The sequence below is a fragment of the Synchiropus splendidus genome, chromosome 14, assembly GCF_027744825.2.
Source record: "Synchiropus splendidus isolate RoL2022-P1 chromosome 14, RoL_Sspl_1.0, whole genome shotgun sequence".
Taxonomy (NCBI): Eukaryota; Metazoa; Chordata; class Actinopteri; order Syngnathiformes; family Callionymidae; genus Synchiropus; species Synchiropus splendidus.
Window position 1 is genome coordinate 10,678,318 of NC_071347.1, and position 23,570 is coordinate 10,701,887.

At 42.0% G+C, this 23,570-nt stretch overlaps 1 protein-coding gene across 5 annotated transcripts in view; it reads left to right on the forward strand.

Annotated features, from left to right (window-relative positions):
- btbd11b (BTB (POZ) domain containing 11b) overlaps positions 1 to 23,205 on the forward strand; it is an 88,528-nt gene extending 65,323 nt beyond the window's left edge. Inside the window, exons 3-18 of one of the 5 annotated variants that reach the window (XM_053884901.1) lie at positions 4,144 to 4,348; positions 8,394 to 8,546; positions 8,904 to 9,069; positions 10,310 to 10,399; positions 11,437 to 11,538; positions 15,684 to 15,777; positions 16,078 to 16,213; positions 16,644 to 16,864; positions 16,930 to 17,108; positions 19,168 to 19,273; positions 19,449 to 19,551; positions 21,061 to 21,142; positions 21,229 to 21,297; positions 22,166 to 22,279; positions 22,342 to 22,583; positions 22,656 to 23,205. In XM_053884901.1, coding sequence (XP_053740876.1) covers positions 4,144 to 4,348; positions 8,394 to 8,546; positions 8,904 to 9,069; positions 10,310 to 10,399; positions 11,437 to 11,538; positions 15,684 to 15,777; positions 16,078 to 16,213; positions 16,644 to 16,864; positions 16,930 to 17,108; positions 19,168 to 19,273; positions 19,449 to 19,551; positions 21,061 to 21,142; positions 21,229 to 21,297; positions 22,166 to 22,279; positions 22,342 to 22,551 — 2,030 coding nt within the window. In that variant the 3' untranslated portion in view covers positions 22,552 to 22,583; positions 22,656 to 23,205. Of the gene's footprint in view, positions 1 to 4,143; positions 4,349 to 8,393; positions 8,547 to 8,903; positions 9,070 to 10,309; positions 10,400 to 11,436; positions 11,539 to 15,683; positions 15,778 to 16,077; positions 16,214 to 16,643; positions 16,865 to 16,929; positions 17,109 to 19,167; positions 19,274 to 19,448; positions 19,552 to 21,060; positions 21,143 to 21,228; positions 21,298 to 22,165; positions 22,280 to 22,341 lie in introns of all 5 variants that reach the window. The other 4 variants (XM_053884899.1, XM_053884900.1, XM_053884898.1 and 1 more) reach the window with 4 other exon arrangements.
- The last annotated feature ends 365 nt before the right edge of the window (positions 23,206 to 23,570 follow it).

The following is a 23,570-nucleotide window of genomic DNA, read 5'->3' on the forward strand; positions in this document are numbered from 1 at the left end:
GAGTGCTGCTGTCCACCAACGGCCCCTTGCTGGTGTGAGAAACGGACGAGCGATGCTCCTCAGCAGTGCAGCTAGTATCACAACGTTTTCACTTCTCAAACGCAGTATTGAGTCATAAAAACAGTCTGGTATGTCTTGTTGGACTTCAGGCCTGAGCCCCATGTCACTCGACTTCTGGTGCTTGTTTTTTTTTTTATTTGTTTGAAACCTTCACAACTCAGTAGCCAATTTGTCTTCAGGGTAGGATGGATTTTTCAGTAGCCAGGATTTCTTGACCCCCTTTTCAGTTCATTAGAATTCTTCTCGGTTTCCTTTTGTAATAAACACTCAACGATGATGATGATAATAATGAAAAAAACAGAGGTCAAGAATCAGGTTAGAATAATATTAGTATCGGCCGATATCCGATATCAGGATCGGATCTAAATTATAAAAGTTGATCGTTACAGCCATAGTTGAAGAGACTTTTCCTACAAAACATGACAACTTAAAGTTTGAGTGGTACATAGTTATAGAAGATGGTTTTATCCGACCATCAACATCCCACACTTCTCGCTTAGTAAGCGATTGCTGTGAAATATTTATTGACAAAATGACAAAATATGGCTCTCTACTCCCAAATAGAAATGTAAGTCATGCTCTAGCTGATGTTTCCCCACCCGTGCTAGTGCTGTGATGTATTTCGTAACTCAAAATTGGGAAGACTAAGAAGCTCTTGTTAGCATATAGAACTAATTACCCAAAATGCATTATTGATTAAAAGCCCAAGGAGACTATTGATGTGTGCGCTGTTTAAACTGCTTCTTACGTCCACACATCTGCTGCTTTTTTTCTGTTGGCCCGGGCTGCAAGTTCTGCTTTCCTGTGGATCAATTCCCCCTGAAAACAACAATGCCTTCGCTGCAGTGGGTTTCTGCATATAAACCTGCTGCGTGGTCTCAGTCCTCGTGTTAAGCAGCAGGTACTTTGCTACTGTTATCGCTTCTCCTTGTGTTGCTCAGCTGGCTTAGAAATAATCTCTTGCTTCCTGTTTGCTTCATCTTTCGGTTTATGAAATGTCACAGTCCAGCTTTAAATAAGACATGAGTCTGACCATCGCATCTCGCCGTACAGAGTGGAAGAGGTCAGGGTTATCTATATCCTGGTGTTTGTACTGGAGTCTGCTCATTTTTGATCCTCTTTTTTTCCACCACATGAAGGATAGGTCTCCATCCAATGCTGCTCCCACAGGACAGGGACAAGACTGACTGTTATATTGCATGAATGCACTCGCTTTTCACACTCGCCTCCCACATTGTTGACGCTGAATGGGATCTTGGCAAGCACCAATGAGCCCAATTTTGATGCTAAACAAACACTTTATGCAATGGAATGACTGTTTGTTCCTGCTTGAAATTGTTAAGGCCCACATAGTTCATTTATACCTGGAGCACGTCATGTTCTGCCATGTTTGTGGATGAATAGTCAAGTTGGCAGCAGCATCCCGAGCGGGATTTGTGCCCTTGCTATCAGAATAGAGTTTAGAAGAGTTTAGAAGTCAACGTTGTCAATAAAATAGTTGCAATAATCGGTTCTCTATTGTTGAGTTGTCTTCACTACCAGCCTGGTGTGAGTGAACTTATTTGCTATGCATGTCAGAAGTAAAGGCTGTTTTTATTCTTATGCAGGAATGGGTAATATACAATTAAAAATATTCCCATAAATTTGACCACGTTGACAACAGCGATTAAAAGAAGTTAATAAAAAAAATCATGATGAAAAAAACTACACTACATTCTTGTAGAAAGCCCTTCTGTTTCAGTTCTGCAGTTACAAACTTCTTTCCATTCCAAGTCTGTCTCCAACATCAACCAAGAATGTGTTTAAATATCACTTAAATTGCTAGAGATGGGCAAGTCAGTGTTTCATGTCTCTCATAGATCCTTGCTGTTTTGTTAAGTTAGTTTTATTTTGGGGTTAAATTGTGGCTGAGACAGTCAGTGCCTCAAGATGTGTGTAGTTTGGTGATGGAAATTTGTTGATATCGTCATTGACATCAATGTATGAGAATTGGGAAACATGATGTAGAGTGGCGTGCAAGCCCCATGTTGTGAGTCCGTAGCTTCAAGTTGGCATACCATTAGCAGGATGTCACTGCAAACACCTGGCGCCAGCATCATAGGAATCGAAGAATTCCATCACTTTCTTGCAAACGCTGCAAACATCATCAATCCTCAGTCAGTAATAATCTGAAGCACCGGATGATGATAGCAATTCAAAAGCCGAGTGAAAAAAAGGAGATCAAGGAGTAGTCATTCAAATCCGTTCTTTGGCACGAGGCAGAGCCTCGGAGTTGGGGAACCAATAGTGAAGCCCATTAAAGGGCAGCGCATGTATGTCATAGAATGGATCGTTTTCAGCGGCACATCATGGACACAATTCCTGTTCTTGTGTTGTGTTATTCGTCTGTTTTGATTTTTATTGTTAAAGCCAGCATACCATTGGCACAATGTCGAAAATCATTGTAACCGCTTGTCACAAAACCCAAGTGTATATTCACTTGCAGAAGTGTTGGGAAATGAATAGTTTTTCCTTGTCAGCTACTTTTTCATCCAATTGTTGCATCAAGGCGGGGAGATCTATTTGATGAAGTCTGTAAATTGCATTCTTTTTATTAGAAAAGAATGTGAAGGCTAATTAGCTTGAAGGCTAATTTTAGCATGAATTTCCTCCAAAATGACCTGCATCAATCCTTAGGTTTAATCCAGGTTAATGCTTGACATTCATAGTCTTCACTTTCCAGCCAGTCGCACAGCAAGGAATGCTACTCACTGAGGCTCGTGATTCCGTCACGATTTGTCTGTGATCTACTGTGGAATTTGATATACTGTGGGACCTCGGTTTTTGAACGTCGCGGACTTCGAACAAAACCAAATTCGAACAAAAATTTCAAAATATTTTTGCTTCGGATTTCATAAGAAAATCCAGAACTCGAACGCCTCTGAAAAAAGCCAGAAAAAAACATCAACCGATCAGCTGACCCACGACACGCTTTGTTATTGTGTATAACGCAGCCTCTATATGCAGACGTGTCCTGTTAGATACATTTACTGACTGTTTTTTCTTCATATTGAGGTGTAAAACCTTTCCTGTCTCCGCACTGGACCGTGGTAGAGTGTCACAGGGGAGGTGCTCTCCACACCTCCGAGGCTGGAGCGCTCACTCCAGGGTTTGATGTCCAGTTGTGGGCTGGAGCTGGGACAGGGATGAGGCGAGTCTGGGACAGAGCGTTACTTGGTTTATGACTTTGTCACAGCCAAACTGCACAGAAGCGCACATTCAGAGCTGGACACGCACCGGGCACCTCTTCCCTTCTGGAGAGACGTCACTCACTCGGCAACCCCTCCCACATGCAGCGGCCACACACATAGAGGAACAGCGCACCTGCAGCAGACACTCTACATTCACTCCTACAAAAGCCTCTTTTAAGGCTTGGAACGCATTAGTTCTTTTTCCATTCATTGTCATGGGAACAAATCACTTCGAGGTACCACTGTACTTCAAATTATTTTTGAATTCAGTCTCAGCGATTTGTATGTGTATATTTTACTGACTGCATAAAATCACTTGGCTACTTGGTCAGACTGCTGCCCCTGCGACTCAATCTAGGGTGTGAAGGAGATCAAAGTTGGTTGTAGCATTATATATATATATATATATGACTCTGGTTTACGCAAGTATTTAACACGGCAAAACTGGAAAGTAAGCTTTATGTTTGATTGAACAATAATGGGGTTTTTTGTTTGATACTTACAAAACACCTGATGGAGAAAGTTGCTGATGAGAAATGTACTTCCCTGGTGATATAGACTGAACATTGTTTTTGAAAATGAACTGATCATGTTGACGAAATACCTACTGACTCTAAATATTTATTCATCTCGCCGCTCGATTCCCTGCTCTCCCCTGGAGAGCCGCAGCAAAAGGACGCAGATAAACTTGGTCTTTGTTCCTCACTGTAGGAGATTTCCCCTGACAGAGCCAGTGCAGAGGGAGCGGGAAGAAATGAAGATGATACACGCTTCCAAAGGCCATGTGCAAAAATATTTCTGACTTCAGTGCCAGAACATAAAATACTCTGTTTCATTTGCAACGTGTGTTTAGGTGACCTGGTGTCCCGGGCAATGCTCCACCTACAGCCGCTCTACATGAAGAACCAAAACAATGGGACGCCGATCCACCAGAAGAGCAGTGTGATCCACTGGGCGCCGGAGGCCATCTATACTCTCTGTTACTTCATGCACTGCCCCCAGATGGAGTGGGAGAACCCCAATGTGGAGCCCTCCAAAGTCACGTTGCAAGTAGAGAGGTGAGAATAAAAGAGGGTTTGAAAATAGTTCACTGCTTCAGCTCTTCAGCGCAATTCTTGCTGAGTACATGAGACATGACTGGAGCCTTTCAACCGTTCAGTGGTACTAAATTAAACTTTTTAATCGGTACAAAAACACTTAATATCTTAGTTTTCTCTTGTATAACTGTTAATATAGCTTCTTTTATCACGTACAAACTTTTGTATTCAGCCTACTGTTGCAGTACATTATGGGTCTTGTATTAAATATGAGGCTTCCGAAGTGCTCTTTACCGATGGGGCTTTAACAATAGCCATTATGAAAGCATGAGGGGGTCAAAGCTCAAGGATATTGAAAATGATACCAGAGGCTGCTGCGCAGCATTTATTTTTTTTACTTGCATCTATGTGTACCCTCCAGAAACAGAAGGAATCACCCTGCTGCTGACTGTTTTCAGTTTAATCATAAAAATTGTGGCATATTAATCCCCAAATGTGGTAAGCCAGATGTTGTCCCGTCATTTTTTCTTTCTTTAATCAACGTGAGTTGTGAAATTATGGGCTGTTTGCGAGCCCTCTGGGTGACTCACACAGCATCGAGAAGAGGGGCTGCTGGCAAACTGCGACTGACCCAAAGGGACTGTTCCATTATTTCTGAAGCTGTTTAAGTGACATTTGTGAGGTTGACGTCAGAATTAGACAATATTTTCCTCCTAAAGCCACAACTGCCAAAATGCAGGCTTTTTGTTCGTCATTTCAGAGCTGATACAATAGTTTGTTTTTTGTTTTGTTTTGGGGTTTTTTTTCCCTTCGGTTAGAAAAACCTTGTTGTGCTTTACTCATTTTCAGGCATACATAACACATGCAGAGCTGTTTGCATGAGCTTGAAAAAACATATAAGTGTCAGATCTTGGACACTATGAAGTCTCATATGTGTTTTAGGGTTGTAGATGGAAGCAGAGTGCAAGATTGTACTGGAAAACATCTGATTACTTTGGGCTTGGTCTATTATAAGCAGGTCTACATTCATTTACTGACTTCAAGCTGTTCATGCAGATGTTTTCACTTACATATATTTTTGTTCAATATCATTCACATTTCTCATCTCGTTCTGGTTAGCGTTATAGTCTGACAGAAGCCTGGGCCAATGAGTGTCGGTGAACATGGCTGACAGCTGAAGCTGAGCAGTTCTCCTTCGAGGCTCCATGGCTTTATCACCTGCAGAGCTGCCAGTTATCTGCCGCTGCGAGTCCCAGTCGACCTCCTTATTTCTGCTATACTGTACATCCTACACCAAACTCCTTTTATTGCCTCAGCTATAATTAAAGTTGTCAAAATTGAAGTGACGTCGGCCCTTGAAATAGGTCTTCCATTTCATCACCGACCCTCCCTTATGAGCTTCATGTGGAAAACAGCAAGACCTTGAACTGGTTACGACCTTGTGGTTGTGAGGGGATCCCATCGCTGTTAGACATTCCTTGAGTCCAGATTAGGTGCTGTGTAGCGTTTTAATGAAGTCTGTGGAACCAATAACACCACGTGGCTTCAAGATCAGGCAGCTTTGAGGTGTAGGAAGGAACAGGGTTTATTCAGATCCCTCTATTATGAGGCCCCCACACCCAACCATCAGCGTCTCTGATGAGTGATTGATCAACAACGACTGGATGGTTGCGTCAGAGACCGCTCCGAAATAAAACACGTCCTCCGTGGCGCGATGATGAATTTATTTCCTTTGAAAAGTTCGAGGTCAAGACGAATAGAGCGAAGACTCTTATGAAAGAAATTCCTTTTTCCTTGATCACCTTTAAGTAAAACAAAGAACATAGCCGAATTTGTACTGCTCTGAAGTTGTGTCTGAAGAAGAGATGAAGAACTAAGAACCCCAGTCCAGCAGCAACACGTCAAGAGCATTGGTTCCTAGAGTCCTTATGTACTCCTTAACATTCATGCACAGATGCAGGGGTCATAATCATCTGACAGAAATTGGATTTTTTTAGAAACACTTACTGGGGGGAAAAAAGTACATGTTCAGACATCTGCGTGTTGCTCAAAATAATAATAATTTTCATGTAGAAGAAGAGGATTGGTTTCAAAAGTCACTTGATGGCTGTTATTTGTGCAATTCTCAAAGGAAAATATTTCCTAATTTGATTAACCACAGAACATCGTTTTTGTTAGGGGAAAACAAATTTTAATTTCTTAAATGGATGAGACTTAAGCCCGGCTCTCACTACTATAGAGGGAAATTAGATAAAAGGACATTTAAGAGTGTTATTTGCAGTAGAGTGTTGCAATATATTAGTCGTAATCTCCTCTTGAATTTATAAATATTGTTATCGTTTGTAAGGATTTGCCAACAATGAATGGTGAGTCCTCATTTAATCACCTCCAAATGTATTGTTAGCTGTTAAACCCTTTTTGAAATACTGTACAGGAACCCCTCAGCATATCTGCTGACTAGGTATGCTGCAGATTGTTGGTGTTTATTATTATTATTACTTTGTACGCAATGGGTGAGACCTAAAACTCAAAGGTGTTCAGTGTTTTGGGTGCTGAATGACTCCGCAAAATAGCATTGAGCATCCCGCCAGAGTTAGCTAGTGATAAATGGCCTTTAAATGGTTCTGGTACTCAACCAACGGAGCAGGGAAGGTGTTTGTTATCATACAATGAGATCCTTCTCAAGAGTCGAGCGTGGGAAAGGTTTGTTAAGGGGTTTTTAAAGGCTTACAGTGCATAGAAATAAATACAGGGTGTCCACTGTACCTGCCCTGTCGGTGGGCGATCTGGAATCTGTATACCGCTCCAACATAAAGCCCTGGTCCAGTCCCTGAAGCACCTTCTGAATGAAGTGAATTTTCATTCTTGTTTGTTTTCTGTTGCCGCACAAATGAAGCAAACAGTTTAGTGATGTCCCTTTTCAGCAATAATGGTTAGGTTTGGCGATTGCTTCCACTTTAGATGTGATTTATCAGTTTAGTTTGATAAAGTGAACACGAAGCACAATTCACGCGTGGGAAAAAGACGTCTTTACGAAGTCGAGCTGTGTAATATTTTCCTTTTACAAGCTAATACTGACATTCATTTGGGCTCAATAAATGTTACTGGCCACAGACAGCATAGCTTTTTTTGCTGCACCATTAATCTACTCAACCTTGACATCAAAATAACTTCATACTCAGGTATCTTTAAAACCGTATCAAGGATGGATTTGGTGTAATATATACAATAGTTAACATCTGCGTGTTCCATGCGCTGCCTCAGGAAGCTCATTGTTCTTCAGTGATGTGAGGACAGCATGTATTTTTATCCATAACATGCTGTCACAACACAAACAGAGGTCAAACTATAACCTCATGCATATGGATCTTCATGCATATGGATCCTATGTCACTGCAGTAAACACTGCAAGGATGAGTGAAGGCTTAAATTAAGTATCACTGCGAAGTTCTCCAGGACAGTCATTCTGTTTTTGTTGTTTGTTTTTTCTTTTTCCTCCAACTGTTCGTCCTGTATTATACCCTGGGACCCGAGGCGCTGCAGAATTCCCACATTTAATAAGTCAGTGTTATTCTTTCCTCTGCAGCAGGTAGGGTGTGAAAACACTCTTCAGGCTTTCAGTCGGTGACAGCGTCCTGCATCTTTCTGCGCAGAGAGAAAAGCGTTGTTGTCACTTGTCAGAGTTTTTATCGTGTACGTCATTTTGTTAAAGTGGATCCGGTCTGTTTAATGGAAGACAATGATGTCTCAATAGAGCTATGCAGATGCCTCTTTAGAATATCATAATTCATTTCATGGATATGTAAGCACTTTCAATACATTATTCATGTTACACAATGCAAATTGGTGCGGAAGCATGTATGATAATTATCTGGTGGTGTCAACATGTCCTCAGTGCAGTGATGTGGATGATAATGAGAACCCCATTTTTATGAAATCCCCATGTTTTGATTTATTTTTTTTCTTTAATCTGAGTCACCGATTTCATTTTCTAGAGACGTCCTGCAAGACTGGAGTGTGGTTTTTTTTTCCATGTGGGATTATGTGCCACTCTCTCCCCCTGCAGGCCGTTCATGGTGTTGCCGCCTCTGATGGAGTGGGTCCGTGTAGCCGTCGTCCACACGGAGCACAGGCGATCCTTCTCCGTGGACAGCGATGATGTTCGGCAGGCTGCCAGACTCTTGCTGCCTGGAGTGGACTGTGAGCCGCGCCAAGTGAGGTACAGATCCAAGCTTCAGAAAAACACTTTCTGCATCCAAAACTGAAGACATACTGTACATGCCCAGGACCAGTAGTCGCCAGAGAAGTCCAAACTCTGGTTCTGTTCCTCTGTCTCCTCATGTATACTGTAGGGAAATAAACAGGATTTCTGAAGCAGCCATTTACGCTAAATGTTTTAGGCTTGAGAAGCCATGACAAGAACAAAACCTGTGAACGTCAAGCTGTAGTTGGCCAAATAAAAAGTATTTTATTCAGGTTTATATAGAGTCGATCACGGGTAGAAACACACACACACTCATGTAAACTACTGTATATCCAGTTAGAGAAGAGTCACATGACCTGTCTTGGCCTTCAGGACGGACGACTGCTTCTGCGCTTCAAGGAAACTGGACGCCGCTTCCACTGAGGCAAAGTTCCTCCAGGACCTGGGTTTCCGAATGCTCAACTGCGGACGCACCGACCTGGTGAAACAGGCTGTCAACCTGCTCGGACCAGACGGCATCAACAGCATGAGCGAGCAGGTCTGGGACAAACAGAAAATAAATCATTTACATTCAGGCGTGCCGCTGCAGCGACACACATGCTCACTGTCAGACACAATCCCACCCGCGAGACAGGAGCTCTTATTTACTTGGTAAACTGTACACAGGAGCAGGAGGCAGTAATACATTTTGAAGTTTATTCTGACGCATGGTCTTGCCACAGAGCGCTGCTGTGCCTGCGTCGCAACAGAAAAGTTTCGAGGTCCAACTCTGGAGAAACTTTCGAGCACAGAAGCCGTGGTGCAGAGGACACACTGGGTCACCTGGGTGGAGAGTTTCAACACTCCTTTTGCGGATGATATCAGCACCCCTGCGCCAGATAGACTTCCGACAGATGGCCTCAAGCAAAACAAAAAAAATGGTGGATTTAAAACATGGAATAAATCCACGTGCTCCACAGCAATGGTGGGGCTTGAAATTAATCTGAACCAGTGGGTGCTGCTCTGCACCACTGTGGTGAGGAATAACTTGAGCATGAAAGGCCAAGCTGCCTGCTAACCATCCCTCATGGTCCTGAACTCTCACGTTGTGACTTGGTATAAAAGTTCATGGATCACAAGAGGCTAAAAAGAGTGTGTGTCGCCCCTTTTAGCGGCTGGACTGACGTGTCTGCCAGGGGCTTTAACCTTGGCGGTGACACTTTATATTAAGGTCTCATCCATAATGCATTATTCTTGCATTAATTGCATATCATAATGCATTTATTAGGCTTCAAAGAAGATGATGAGAATATTTATAACCATGCATGACACCTTACAACATGGGCTCTTAAGTATTACAAGTTGCAATATTTGAGAAACTTTATAACACTTTTTTTCATAAGTGTCCATACATGGTTATGAACAATTTATATTGCATATTAATGCACCAGTCGTGCATTATAAATGAGAGCTTAAAGGAAGGCGTTGGCTTATCTTTGTGAAGAAAGAAAGAGGTTGAATGCATTCATTTATAAACAGGTCCTGCATAGCAGAACGGACAACATGAGCCTCAGGATGTGATTGCTCAGCGTTTTTGCAGTACAAAAGTCAAGGCATGCCTCGCTACATTTACACCACCAGACGCTACACTATCTCATCCTGCTAGTTCTGAACAGATCTGCATGCGTTCATCCTTTTTTTACTCCTCAAAGTAGGTTTTTAGTAGCCTGACCTCTGGTCGTCTGGTTCAGATCAGCGATGAAGAGATGGATGAAAGTGTCTGTGTTGTGTTGGTGTAGGGGATGACGCCGCTGATGTACGCGTGTGTGCGCGGGGACGAGGCCATGGTCCAGATGCTGCTGGACGCCGGCGCCGATATCAACAGCGAGGTCAGTGGACAAGATGCACTCATTTAAATTTAAATGAAGCAAATGGATTCCTCTCAAGAAAAAAACAAACAAGCAAACACAGCAGACATTTGCACGTTAAATAATGCAGCTCATCGGAATTCACGCTGCTAAAAGTAAATCTCTCTTCCATTTGAGTTGCTGGAGCGTAAATGACGAGCCAAACCTTTGCTGGAGTCGCTTTTAGCAATCCGCTCCTCGTTCTCCAGAGAGGTCGGTCGGTTGAGGTCCTGTGATCCTGCTCATCGTCACCTCGGCGCCGATGTTTCCCTTCAGTCAGTCTGTGAGAGTTAGACTCTAGAGTCGCAGCGCAGAGGTGAAAAGCATATGGCTGCCATTCATTTTGCTCATTTTGGAGTGAAATCCAGTCGCACACGAATGTTAGATGAATGGCAATGATTTAAAACACACTCCCTTGATAGGGCTCTGTTTTCTCTTAACTTGGTCCCTGCTTGTTGACCTCCTCACGTCTCAGCTCAAATGCCTCTTAACCATTGTGAGAGATCATAAACTAATGTTGTTCACCTCATGCACTGAGATCAGGAGACTTATTTTCTATCTGCTTCTGTGCCACTGTATTCCAAAGTCCGCCTGGGGGAAGTCTGCGCCTTTCTGCCTGGTGAATGTCTCGTGTATGTCACGTTTTAATTTGGCTCATGGTTATTCATAGTAGCTTGTCTGACCAGAGAGATAAGCACGGGGTCAGAACCCTGTCACCGAGCTGACTACGGAGCCGGGGGAAGATCAGAGTGACACCACGAGATGAGGCCGAATTAGACCGATCAATCCCTGGTGTTCATTGTGAGACGAACACGCCGGCAGGATGTTCTCCGCAGCCTCAGGGTGCTCCGTTAATTACTCCTGTGGAACTTCCTGTCCCTCATGTTCTCCCTGCAGTTTCTTGTGTGGTGCCATGTTGTCATTTTAATGGCTTCATTTCTCTCTCCTCCATCTCCCTTTCTCATTTGTGTCCCATCCCCTCTCCGCCTACCCCACCTGCCCTTGTGTCCCTTCCCTAGGTGCCAAACACAGTGCACAAGCACCCCTCAGTCTTTCCCGAAACGCGCCAGGCAACACCCCTCACTTTCGCTGTGTTGCACGGACATGTCCCTGTGGTGCAGGTAGTGACTCATCTGTGACTCTCATTGCTTGTTTTTGTGCTTTTGTCATTTTGGCATTCATGGATCATAGCTCGATTCAAACATGCAATCTGCGATTCCCTCTTCATTTCTACGGGACTGAAGTCTCACAAAAGACAAGACAGAGTGCTCTGGAGGAGCTGAAGAGGCGACCGACGGCCCATGGAGACTGAAATTTGAAAGAAATACTTGTCAATATTAAACAAAAAGACTGGTAGATGGTACTGAGGCAAGAGAAGAGAGCATGAAATATTAGACGAGACAACAACAGTCAACCAAAAATATGGGGGAAAACAAAGCATTCAACATAGTTTTGGGCTGACGAGGCTTCGTGAAGCAGTACTTATGGGCTGATGAGGCTTCATGAAGCAGTACTGATGGGCTCATAAGGCTTTGTGAAACAGTACTTATGGGGCTCAGTACGTGGCACTCTTGGATAAAAATGGTTTCTTTGAAATGGCTGTCCGAATCCAAAGATTTTACATCAAAGAGTGCCATCTAGTGGGCTCAGAAGATGAGGACATTGTTTCATGAAGCCTTATATCAACACTAAGACAAGAGTAAGTATTTGGCCTACACCTTTAACGTGTGAAATTTTCATTGAAATCTGTTTATCCACAGCAGAGTTATTTTGCTAACAGAGAGACACTTAAACGTCAATGTTTTGGGTTTAGTTTGAGCTTGAGCTGAGTATTACGGTCTATCATACAGTATGTACATTTTTAGGCTTCTTCCTAAAGATGTACCAGCCACAGCAGCAACAGCAGGGGTGTTATGCATTTCAATTGAATGTACAGTTTGCTCTTTAGGCTGTATGTATGTAGGTGTCTCTGCATCTGCAATGATGTTTGAACAATCCAGGAGTCACGTAGACTTGAGCTCAACATGAAGCCATAACGCTGCATGAGAGTTGACTCATTTCAACGCCATTATTCTGGTCCAGGTTTCAACCGGAAGACTTTATTTGTCTTGTCTCTTCAAGAACACAATGCCGCTATTCTGCCTGACTTTCTTCACACCATTACGTTAAATGAAATGCGAAAGAACAATTTAATGGAAATGTGATGGCAAGTGAAGCACTTTTCAATACCTCAAAAATAAGGCACACTTATCACTGTGGACCTTTTATCTGAAGGGCATACAGCATGAGGTAAATAAAACGGAAAATTCATTCAGAAGTTCCCAACAGGAAGTGCCAGCAACATGAAGTTGTTTTCAATGTCTCAAAAAAAGCACTTGTTTTCATGTAACAATTAGCATGACATTATATGCAATCTATTGTATGTAAACTAAACTAAACTACACTAAACAGAGTCAATCTGATGTTTGATATTTGTCTTTTGAGAACAAACTAAACTAAACAGAGTCAATCTGATGTTTGATATTTGTCTTTTGAGAACAAACTAAACTAAACTGGACTTGACTACACTAAACAGAGTCATTTTGATGTTTGATATTTGTCTTTTGAGAACAAACTAAACTAAACTAAACTAAACAGAGTCAATCTGATGTTTGATATTTGTCTTTTGAGAACAAAGCAAACTAAACTAAACTACACTAAACAGAGTCAATCTGATATTTGATATTTGTCTTTTGAGAACAAACTAAACTAAACTGGACTTGACTACACAAAACAGAGTCAATCTGATGTTTGATATTTGTCTTTTGAGGACAGACTAACCTAAACTAAACTAAACAGAGTCAATCTGATGTTTGATATTTGTCTTTTGAGGACAGACTAACCTAAACTAAACTAAACAGAGTCAATCTGATGTTTGATATTTGTCTTTTGAGAACAAACTAAACTAAACTAAACAGAGTCAATCTAATGTTTGATATTTGTCTTTTGAGAACAAACTAAACTAAACTAAACTAAACTAAACTAAACTAAACTAAACTAAACTAAACAGAGTCAATCTGATGTTTGATATTTGTCTTTTGAGAACAAACTAAACTAAACTAAACTAAACAGAGTCAATCTAATGTTTGATATTTGTCTTTTGAGAACAAACTAAACTAAACTGGACTAGACTACACAAAACAGAGTCAATCTGATGTTTGATATTTGTCTTTTGAGGACAGACTAACCTAAACTAAACTAAACAGAGTCAATCTGATGTTTGATATTTGTCTTTTGAGGACAGACTAACCTAAACTAAACTAAACAGAGTCAGTCTGATGTTTGATATTTGTCTTTTGAGAACAAACTAAACTAAACTGGACTAGACTACACTAACCAGAGTCATTTTGATGTGTGATATTTGTCTTTTGAGAACAAACTAAACTAAACTAAACTAAACTAAACTAAACTAAACTAAACTAAACTAAACTAAACTAAACTAAACTAAACTAAACTAAACTAAACAGAGTCAATCTGATGTTTGATATTTGTCTTTTGAGAACAAACTAAACTAAACTAAACTAAACAGAGTCAATCTGATGTTTGATATTTGTCTTTTGAGAACAAACTAAACTAAACTGGACTAGACTAGACTAAACTAGACTAGAACCTAATATTCAGTTGAGAAGTCAAACTGGAGTCATACTCCTCGCCAGATGCGTCTCTCTCTCTCTCTCTCTCTCTCTCTGTCTCGCCGGCCAGCTTCTCAACTATCTCATTATACATACAGTAACTAAGCATGCCAAACCCTGTCATATGTAAAACACTTGGCTAACCACAGAGCAAAAAACTCCAGTAGTGGAACGGACTGCCGAAACATCCGTCACATTCCTTATTAACTAAAAGCAAGCCTCCAACTTTCGGAGTGTGCCAGACGGAGCCTTGGCTGGGTAAAGTGGTTTTCTTAACATCAATTAATTAGAGCGCTTTAATGGACTGGCGGGAATACATCAGTTTGGACGGAGAGAGATTTGCTGGTTGGCCTTGCATTTTTTTTAATATGAGCCAAGATCTCCAGTGCTTTGGGCTTGGAAACACTTGAATCTGAAGAACAAACGCTGAAAACTTTGTCCAGATCAGTCCACCTTCCAACGATGCCGAGGAAATGTATTCAGGCTGTGATCAAATTTCAAGTAGATTTTTTTTTTTTACTTCCTAGAATTGACATGAGCAATATTGACAGTTTGGGGTCGCACAGATCCTGATCCTGGGCTTCCTGCAGAGAGGGGTTTTCTGTGTAGTTTGGAGAACTCTAGAGGGTTTGCAATTAGATGGCCTGCTTTTTCATATGCTGTGATCTTCTTGGCTCATGCGGTCGCTTCATCCGGCAGGTTTGTCTTCCTTTTTGTATGAGCTCAAGGCTCTCTATGGGAAACTGTTACTGAGCATCCTGCGAGGTTACAACCTGCCCTTTGCCTTAAGTGGAGGATTGAGGGTTTCCAAGGTAGAACCATGTTTTAAAGAGCTATCTGTTCCATAAGGATCTTGCTTCATGAGAGAAAAGATTGCCTTAGAAAACTGCTTTGATCACTGGTGTCCAACTCAAGCCCTTTAGCCACATCGAGTCATGTTATGAAAAAAACAAAACTGGATCACCTGCGGAGTACATTGATATTATGACCCAAAATCTGTAACAATAATGCAGATGGTTTATTGAAGAATTGATGAAAAATTGAGACGACTTTAGGAAGCGGGAATCTTTGCTGAAGGTGGTGATGAGGTTTCATGAAACACTTCAGAGGCCACTAGATGGCAGTGTCTGACCTATAATCTTCGGCTGTGAACAGCTGCAGTAGTTCAATGGAACCTCACATCATTTTTAAACCAAGAGCACCATCTACTGAGCTGACACCCATTTAATTGACACAAAATATGGGTGAAAAGGGGGACTGATCTTTGAGACTCTTCTCCTGTTTAATGAGTGCTAGTCATTGTTTGACAAGCAACTTGGCTCCTGGCTTAGAGAGTGAGGAGTTGAAGCATCTTGCCGAGACTTGGAACGAAGCTACCAAGCAGCCTGCAGAGCTGGTTTGGTCTCCTCTTTAGTCCCTATGGAGGGACATACCCTTGCTCTCAGTGAGGTGACTGAGCTGCCTGGAGAGTGTGAAGTCTGCAACTGCTCGAACAAGATTATGATGAGCAATTCTATTATGTAGTTGTATTGTTTTTCTTGTAATCTGTAGTGATTTGTGCTTATTAACAACCTCACTCCATGTCACCGCTGCAGCTGCTGCTGGATGCCAAAGCGAACGTGGAGGGCTCCCTGCAGGACGGGATGGAGAATTACACCGAGACGCCGCTGCAGCTGGCATCTGCCGCCGGTACACACAGTCCCTCTTCTGCAGTTCAGACATCTTTGTTGATAACTGATGGCCGTCGGCCTATTTAAATGATCTATCATAAAACACTCTGTGGATTATACTGAAATAGTTTGGGGGGGTTGGTTTAATCCCACATGACATGCAGAAGGAGTCATGACAACTTAATAGAGCAATGTGGCGGAGTTGCCCTGTTTAGCGTCTCCGCCTATTTAGCATAAACATGAATGATTTAGCACTTGACTTGAGCGTCGCTTTGACTTGGGCTCTCATGCGATGTTTTAATCCATCTGTGGTGGGCAGGTAATTTCGAGCTGGTGTGTCTGCTGCTGGAGCGGGGGGCAGACCCCATGGTGGGAACCATGTACCGCAATGGCATCTCCACGGCGCCACAGGGCGACATGAACTCCTATAGCCTGGCAGCAGCTCATGGACACAGGTAACACGCTCTCTCACGGGCTCAGCAACACAAATGTTAAATCATCTCTGGGAGTGAACGCAGTCTCATTCCGCGTATTCAGCAAATAATCGTGTTTGCGCGCGAAACGAACCCGCAGAGCATGACTGTGAAATTGACACATCAGCTGCTGAATTGGTTTGTGTCATTAAATGTGTAACACTCTGTGACTAAACTGCTGTTTTCCTGCGCGTTCGCTGTTATTTTTCTTCTCATGAAACCGCACACTCATCTTGACTGTGTTTCCAAGCAAAGCCTGTGCTCCGGAGTGACTGTGAACTTTCTATCTTAGAACAATCGATACATTGTTTGTGGCCAGCCTGTAGGCTTTCATCAGCTGCCCTCTGTGAATAGGTTGTAGAATTTATAATCCACTTTTACAGTATATTTTTGCCTTTTTTTTCATCCCTAGAAATGTCTTTCGTAAGCTGCTGTCACATACGGAAAAGGGGAAAGGGGACGTTTTGTCCCTGGAAGAGATTCTGGCAGAAGGTTCCGGGCTGGAAGGAAGAAGCTCCTCAGAGATGGACCTGATCCGGACCGGGAAGGCCAAACTCAAAGCCCTGAGAGAAGCTATGTACCACAGCTCTGAACACGGACACGTGGACATCACCATAGACATCCGTAGCCTCGGTGAGTTTCTCTCCGTACGATGCTCTGAGCACCAGGCTCAGCTCTTTAACCTGTTGGAACCACAGGGATCCCCTGGACGTTGCACACTTGGCTCGAATCTCTACGCACATGTTTCCTTCAACACCGGCGGCCTTTGATCCAAGGTCTTCTGAAAGAATTCAGCTGCATTGAGGAGGAGGAGTACACTGCAGAGCTGGTCACACACGGTTTGCCGCTCATGTTCCAGATCCTCCGAGCCAGCAAGGTGAGAGCGCACTGTTATTTAAACACCCACAGCATCACTTTACACATTTCTGCACGTCCTTTGCTTCCATTATAGCAGAAAAAAGTGACACATCGTGCACTTAAGCAAGCAATAAATATGGGACAGTTCATTAAAAGTGATTTATTACTGTAATGTACACAGTCATTATTGTTTACATTTTTAAAGCAAATGCATTTAAAAAAAAGTGCACTTCCGCTAATTAATATTAGTATTTTCATCCTGTGCTATAGTTCTTTACAACTATTGGGGCAGTGTAGTGGCAGGTCCAAGGAGCAACCGTGTTCTGGCTTCCATGTGGGCAACTGTTCTATGTTCTGAGGAAACAGCGTTTAGACAGTGTCAGCGTAGTGCACTGTTCCCTGACTGCATCAATCTCGTTTAGTGCTGCTGTCGTGCTGCGTGACTCAAAATCAATTTCCTCAAAATCTCAATGATTTATCATGCTTCCGCTGCTCATTCGATCAAGACCTTGATTTCGGGTCTGGATGCCTTTGGCAGAGAGTAAGAGTGCATTTGTCATTGATGTCTTTCTGGTTCCTCAGTTGGAAATTATTACCTCGCACTTGTCACCATGATGATGGTAATGAGGGTGAGGGGGTAGGGAGGGAAGACGTCTTGTAGACGTGCATCAGAGTGCACAGAGCTCATGTATATACACATCTAAACTGGGCTTTAGTTTGGAAGATTTATGGTGTGGTCAGTGACCCTGTTTATAATAAGAGAGTCAGAGTCCAAAAGGACCGGATGACAGAGGCGTGATGGGCAGGCAGCAAGTACACGAGTGGTGCAGCCAGTACACAACTGCCATATCAGAGTGTTTGACCTTTGAGTCACGGACGACACAAGCCAAGTTCAATGTATATTCCAATTAAACTTGAGATTTTCAGTTCTCTTGTCGTGACCTACAGACTGCTCAGAAACTGTCGGACTCGCTCAGCTTGACAACTGTGTTACCAGGAATACAGTATTGATAAAAACCTTTGAAGTGTTTCGGTTCATCAGGCTGCAGCGGAATGTCCTTGTGGTCGATGTTTTCTCAACTCTCAACCAATGAAAAAAAGAAGGTGTTTGAGAGCAGCTGCAAGAAACTACCTTGAGTCTGTGGCAGGACAAGTCTTTGCCTTAAGTCAAGATGTGTTTTAGTCATCTATGTAGCAAAGCAATAGTGGATCTGAGCTGGGAGCAGTTTATTTTGTGATGAAAGAACAACCTGAGTGTAAAGGATCATCGGTACAATAATCTAAGTCTTTCAAATGGGTGGTGTGAGGAGCCCTGTCACTTGAAGACTGAGAACAGGACTGATGGTTTCAAGTGGAGACTAGAGTGTGGGCTGTTTAGTTCCAGTTAAGTTGGTGCACGCATCTTATTCGGGGTCACCTCCGTCTCTTCCACTGCACTCACTCTAAGAATAATTCCACAGTGTTTTGCTGAACATCTTGTTTCCGTTTTAAATTTGTAGACTCAATTTCAATGACTTGCCCTGTGAGTGTTTAAAAGCAGTGACTTTTCACGATGAACGGGACAAATCCATTAATCTCACACTGTAAATTCATTTTTCATCCTCAAGAAACAAAACATTTCCAGCTTGTTTTTCTGAATTTAGCCACTCAACATGTCATTTTCTCATTCATATTGTTTCATCATGAAAACGGAGGAAAACAGCATCACCTGAAAACGGTTTCTGAAAATGGTTTCTTATCTGTCTCTGTCGGATGGTGTGTTTTATCCCACTCAGCATACGTGCGGCGACTGCAGAGACGGCGGTTTACTTTTGGTGGGCGAGCTTGTTGTTAATAGCTGATTGTTGCTGTCACGCTCCAGTAAGAGCAGCTTGACTGCGTGTGTTTGCTGCTGCAGCCCCTCCTTTATGTCCCTGTGCTACACACACATACAGTCACACAGAAAAGCCACAAAAGTGTTGGCAGTGTGGCAGATTTCTTTGAAATAAGCAACATTGTTCAGAACTGTGTCTTATTTTGTGTCGAGGTGCAGGTCTTGTGTGACAATGTTTTCTTGTGTGTGACTTGTGCGTCATCAGAATGAAGTGATCAGCCAGCAGCTGTCTGCCATCTTCACTCAGTGTTACGGGCCGTACCCCATTCCCAAACTGGCCGAGATCAAGAGGAAGCAGTCGTCCCGCCTGGGTGAGAGCTGCTGCTGCTGCTGTGGGAACTGAAGGGACCGTGGGACTGTTGAAGACGCTTGAACAACTTTTAAGTTGCCCTTTAACTCACAGAACACAGAAAATGAGAAGTGTGATGATCGCCATCTAGTGCCCATTGACTGAAAATGTTCCTGTACAAATGTGTTTCACTGCAGATCCTCACTTCCTGAACAACAAGGAAATGTCAGATGTCACCTTTCTGGTGGAGGGGAAACCGTTCTACGCTCATAAGGTTCTGCTGTTCACAGCCTCCACCAGGTCTGTATCTCCAGACAAAGTCCCGCATCAATTCACTACCACAACATTCATTCAAGATTCAAGATTTTTATTGTCAATTTCAAGTAGGGTGATACTATAAAATTTAAATAACGTTTCCCGCTCTCTATTTACAGTGGAATAATAAAATAAAAATAAATGTGTGTATAGTAAAATATCACTACAATATACCTTGAGAGCTGGGAGAGGGATGAGGGTCTCATACAAATTTTTGATTTCGATTTATATATATATTTTCTTTAGCAATATAATATTTTGATGTCATTTAATATGAATATAGAAAACATAGGGGAGAAACAACATGAAACTGTAAACAAAATACTGTGCTTATGATTTATCATTATGGAATTTTGTATTATTTGTTTATTCTAGATCAGATGGGGGGGAAACAAATATGAGTATTGAAGTTAATGTAAATGTTTTCTTTGAAGAAAAACTTACAGTGGAGTTTCAAAGTTGATATAATTTTGTCTTTAGTGTTATAAATGCTATCTACATAATATCTGAGAGATTCATTTTGAATTATAAATCAGACATAAGTGACTAATCGATCCACATTATGCAGATCAATCGTACATAAACTTTCTTTCTTCACTGCACCTATTCTAAGTGCACATGTGATGTCATAACCATCACATCTATGATGAAAGAGACAACATGAGGTTGCACTGATGGGTGGAAAATTGAAGATTTGAAAAAATTTAAGATTAAAATTTAAGATTAAAAAGTCACCAATGGGGCACCTCCACCCAGATATTTGATCTTATGTGTTCAGATTCATTTGTGTTCACCTCATTTTAATCATTCTGCTGTCAAATATCAATATGCATATACAGTCTAGAACGATTTGCAAACAAAAATAACAAAAAAGCCCACAGCACTAATCATTTTTTTGTTTTTTAAAGGATGTGATTGTCTTTTTTTTTAAGTGGCTCCTTGTTTCTGATACCAGCATTTTTTTCTTTTTTAATTATTTTTCTTAGGGTCATTTCAGTTAGGATGATCATTTTTATGTTCATTATTATCCACTGCAAAAACAAAAATCAGAGGAACAATATGCTAAAATTCATAGCGTTTCAATGACTTGATGCCGGGCGGGAAAATCCAGTCAAAGGCCCCACATGGCCCTCATGCCGCACTTTGGCTTCTCTGAAATACCAGGTGGAATTTTACATTAAAGGAATATATCAGTGTTATTAAGTTTGGAATTGATACATGATGTGGAAACTGAGCCTTGACATGTGAGTGGAACCTGTTCTTTCTGCTGCGGGATCCTGGCTGCACATCTATTACGACCAGTGTCATGTTACATTGCAGAGAAAATCAATTCTGTCAGAGAATGATTTACGACACATTATATACCTCCTCATGCTCCCACATAGACATTAGGCTCACGACCGGAACTCACACGAACCTCATCATTCACCTTGAAACAATCTCAATTATTCGCTGTGGCTCAACTATTAACACAAAATGTCTTTGCCTCCGAAGGTTCAAAACTCTGCTTGCAAACAGGCCGTGCGGTGAGAACACCTGCATCGAGATCAGCAATGTCAAATATCACATTTTCCAGGTAATTTAACCAAAGCGCTGTGACCTTTGCCCTCGGCACACACTCCTACGCCAGTCATTAGAGATACTTTATTTTGTTGCCTCCAGCTGGTGATGCAGTATCTCTACTGCGGAGGAACAGAAGCTCTGCACATCCGCAACCAGGATGTCATGGAGGTGAGTTCCTCGACTTTCCATCTCACAGCCTTCAAGGTCATTTGAGCAAAGCTGCAGCTGAAGTCGGCCCAGTCATTTGCTACAAACCTTTCAAAAGTGCTGTAGCTCATGACTAGCTCCAGGCTAACACAGCTCTCGGTCATAACAGTTGAATTAGAAGTTTCTTTGTTTGGATCCACACACTCTGGGATCCTCAGCAGGGGTGAATCACTAGTGGCTCAAGGGTTGGAACAGATAACATGGAATTAACACCGGAGAAGAGAAAGAGAATGTGCTCATTTAGAATCGATTTTTTATGAAGCTGGCATTCTTAAAGAACGTTACAAACGCATCACCAAGTTGTTCTGGTGTGACATAAGCAAGAATAAACACTCATTTTTATTTGGTGTAAAATAGCTCTAATCTAAATATCACTTCATACCTGCAATAAAACTGTCCTACTGTGACAGCATCAATGCGAGAATGACGTCTGTCAATTTGTAGAACATCAACATGCAACTTTTCTTTTTATTCATGTTTTTCATGTTCAGTGATGATCACTCATGTTCATGTTGGTGGATTTGCATTCATTTCTTTTGTCTGTTTCTTTGCCTAAGAAACAACGATAGATCATTCATTTCTGAAAAGGGACATTTTGTCCTCTCCTTGAGGCCTAAAAATGTGAAGTTTTTGCCTTTTTAATTTAAATGAATAATATAAAAGTTAAAAAAAAGATAGCAGAAGAACTGTATTCTTTATATGGTGACTGCAGTGTGAAAATTAAGAATTTTTAGAGTCGGTGTGGAGACCATCAGCAGCAGTGAGCTGTAAATGGGTAGATATGAAATTATAAAACATAATAAAACTTCATTTTGTGTACCTGCTGTAGCTTCTATCTGCGTCCAAGTTTTTCCAGCTGGAGGCGCTGCAGAGGCACTGTGAGATCATCTGCTCCAAGAACATCAACACAGAAACCTGCGTGGAGATCTACAATCACACCAAGGTACCTGTGGAAGCTAGCAGTCGTGCTCATGCAGTTGGAGGATGCTAACCTGCTTGTCTCAGTTCCTTGAAGCTCCAGACTTGGCGGCCTACATCGAGGGCTACTTCCTGAAGAACATGGTCCTCCTGATCGAGCTGGAGCCCTTCAAACAGCTGCTGTACGACTCGCCGCCTGACAGCCCCAGCAGTGACATCCTGCAGGAATTGGAGAAGACCCTGGCCGTCCGGATCCAGTCCATCCACCTGTCCTCCTCCAAAGGCTCCATCGTCTGAACCTGCTTCTCTTTCCAACGACAATCTGTGAGGTCGCCTCTTTGTTTCTGCCTGGTTGACTTCCGTCCGCTTCGCTGATTTCTGATACGTTTTGCCAACAGCAGACTCCAGCGGCTCCCCCTTCAAAATTAAAGCTCCCTGGACATTTAAAAGTAGGTCACTTCTTTAAACTCTGGAGCGCCACGACGTGTACAAAGAGACGGATCGTAGGAGTCAGACGTGACGACTGAATCGGATTGTGGGACTTTTTTTCCTCCACGGTTGTGTAAATATTGTTGATAAACAGATCTATTGATAATGTAAGTTAATATGTATATATATATATCCTCCGATGTTTTCTCCGATGTGTCTTACTGTTGGATGTAGGTGTGACGAAACGCTCATCTTATAAATATCTATGTTTAAATGTTGCATGTTCGGACGACTGGGTTTCATGATGGAGAGGACTACGACGGTCACTTTTTGTCATCCGCATGGGTCACTCACTGTGTAGCACCGCCACCATGTGCTTCAGTCTGCAGCTTTGTTTAGTCGCCAATTGGAAATGGAAAAAAAATGCTCTGGATGTGTGTGTGTGTGTGACCCTTTCTCTTTAAAGATTAATATAAAGAATATTATAAATCCTGCTGCTGTTGTTTGTGCCTTGACTTCACCTGAAGAAATGTGGCTTTGAAGGTCAAACCAAGTATATTGAGAGGTTCAAGATGATGCTTTTGTCACTCTCAACTCAGAATATAAAATCCTCAGGTACATGTACGTCAGAGTAAAAAAAAATATATTGTTCTGCAGAAGTGCTTGTTGAAGTAAATCAGAATCGCTAACTGTTAAACACTAAGTGAGATTAGTCTATTTCAAGTGGAATTTTAGAGTTTGTCCTTCATGTTTATATCTGAATAATCGCTCTAAACATGAAATCTTTGCAGATATGAATCTAAAGAAACAAAGAGGAGCTTATGCAGTCTGGTCTTTTGTGTTGACTTCTGCCTTGAGCTTTGTTAGCATTATACTGTGGTCACATT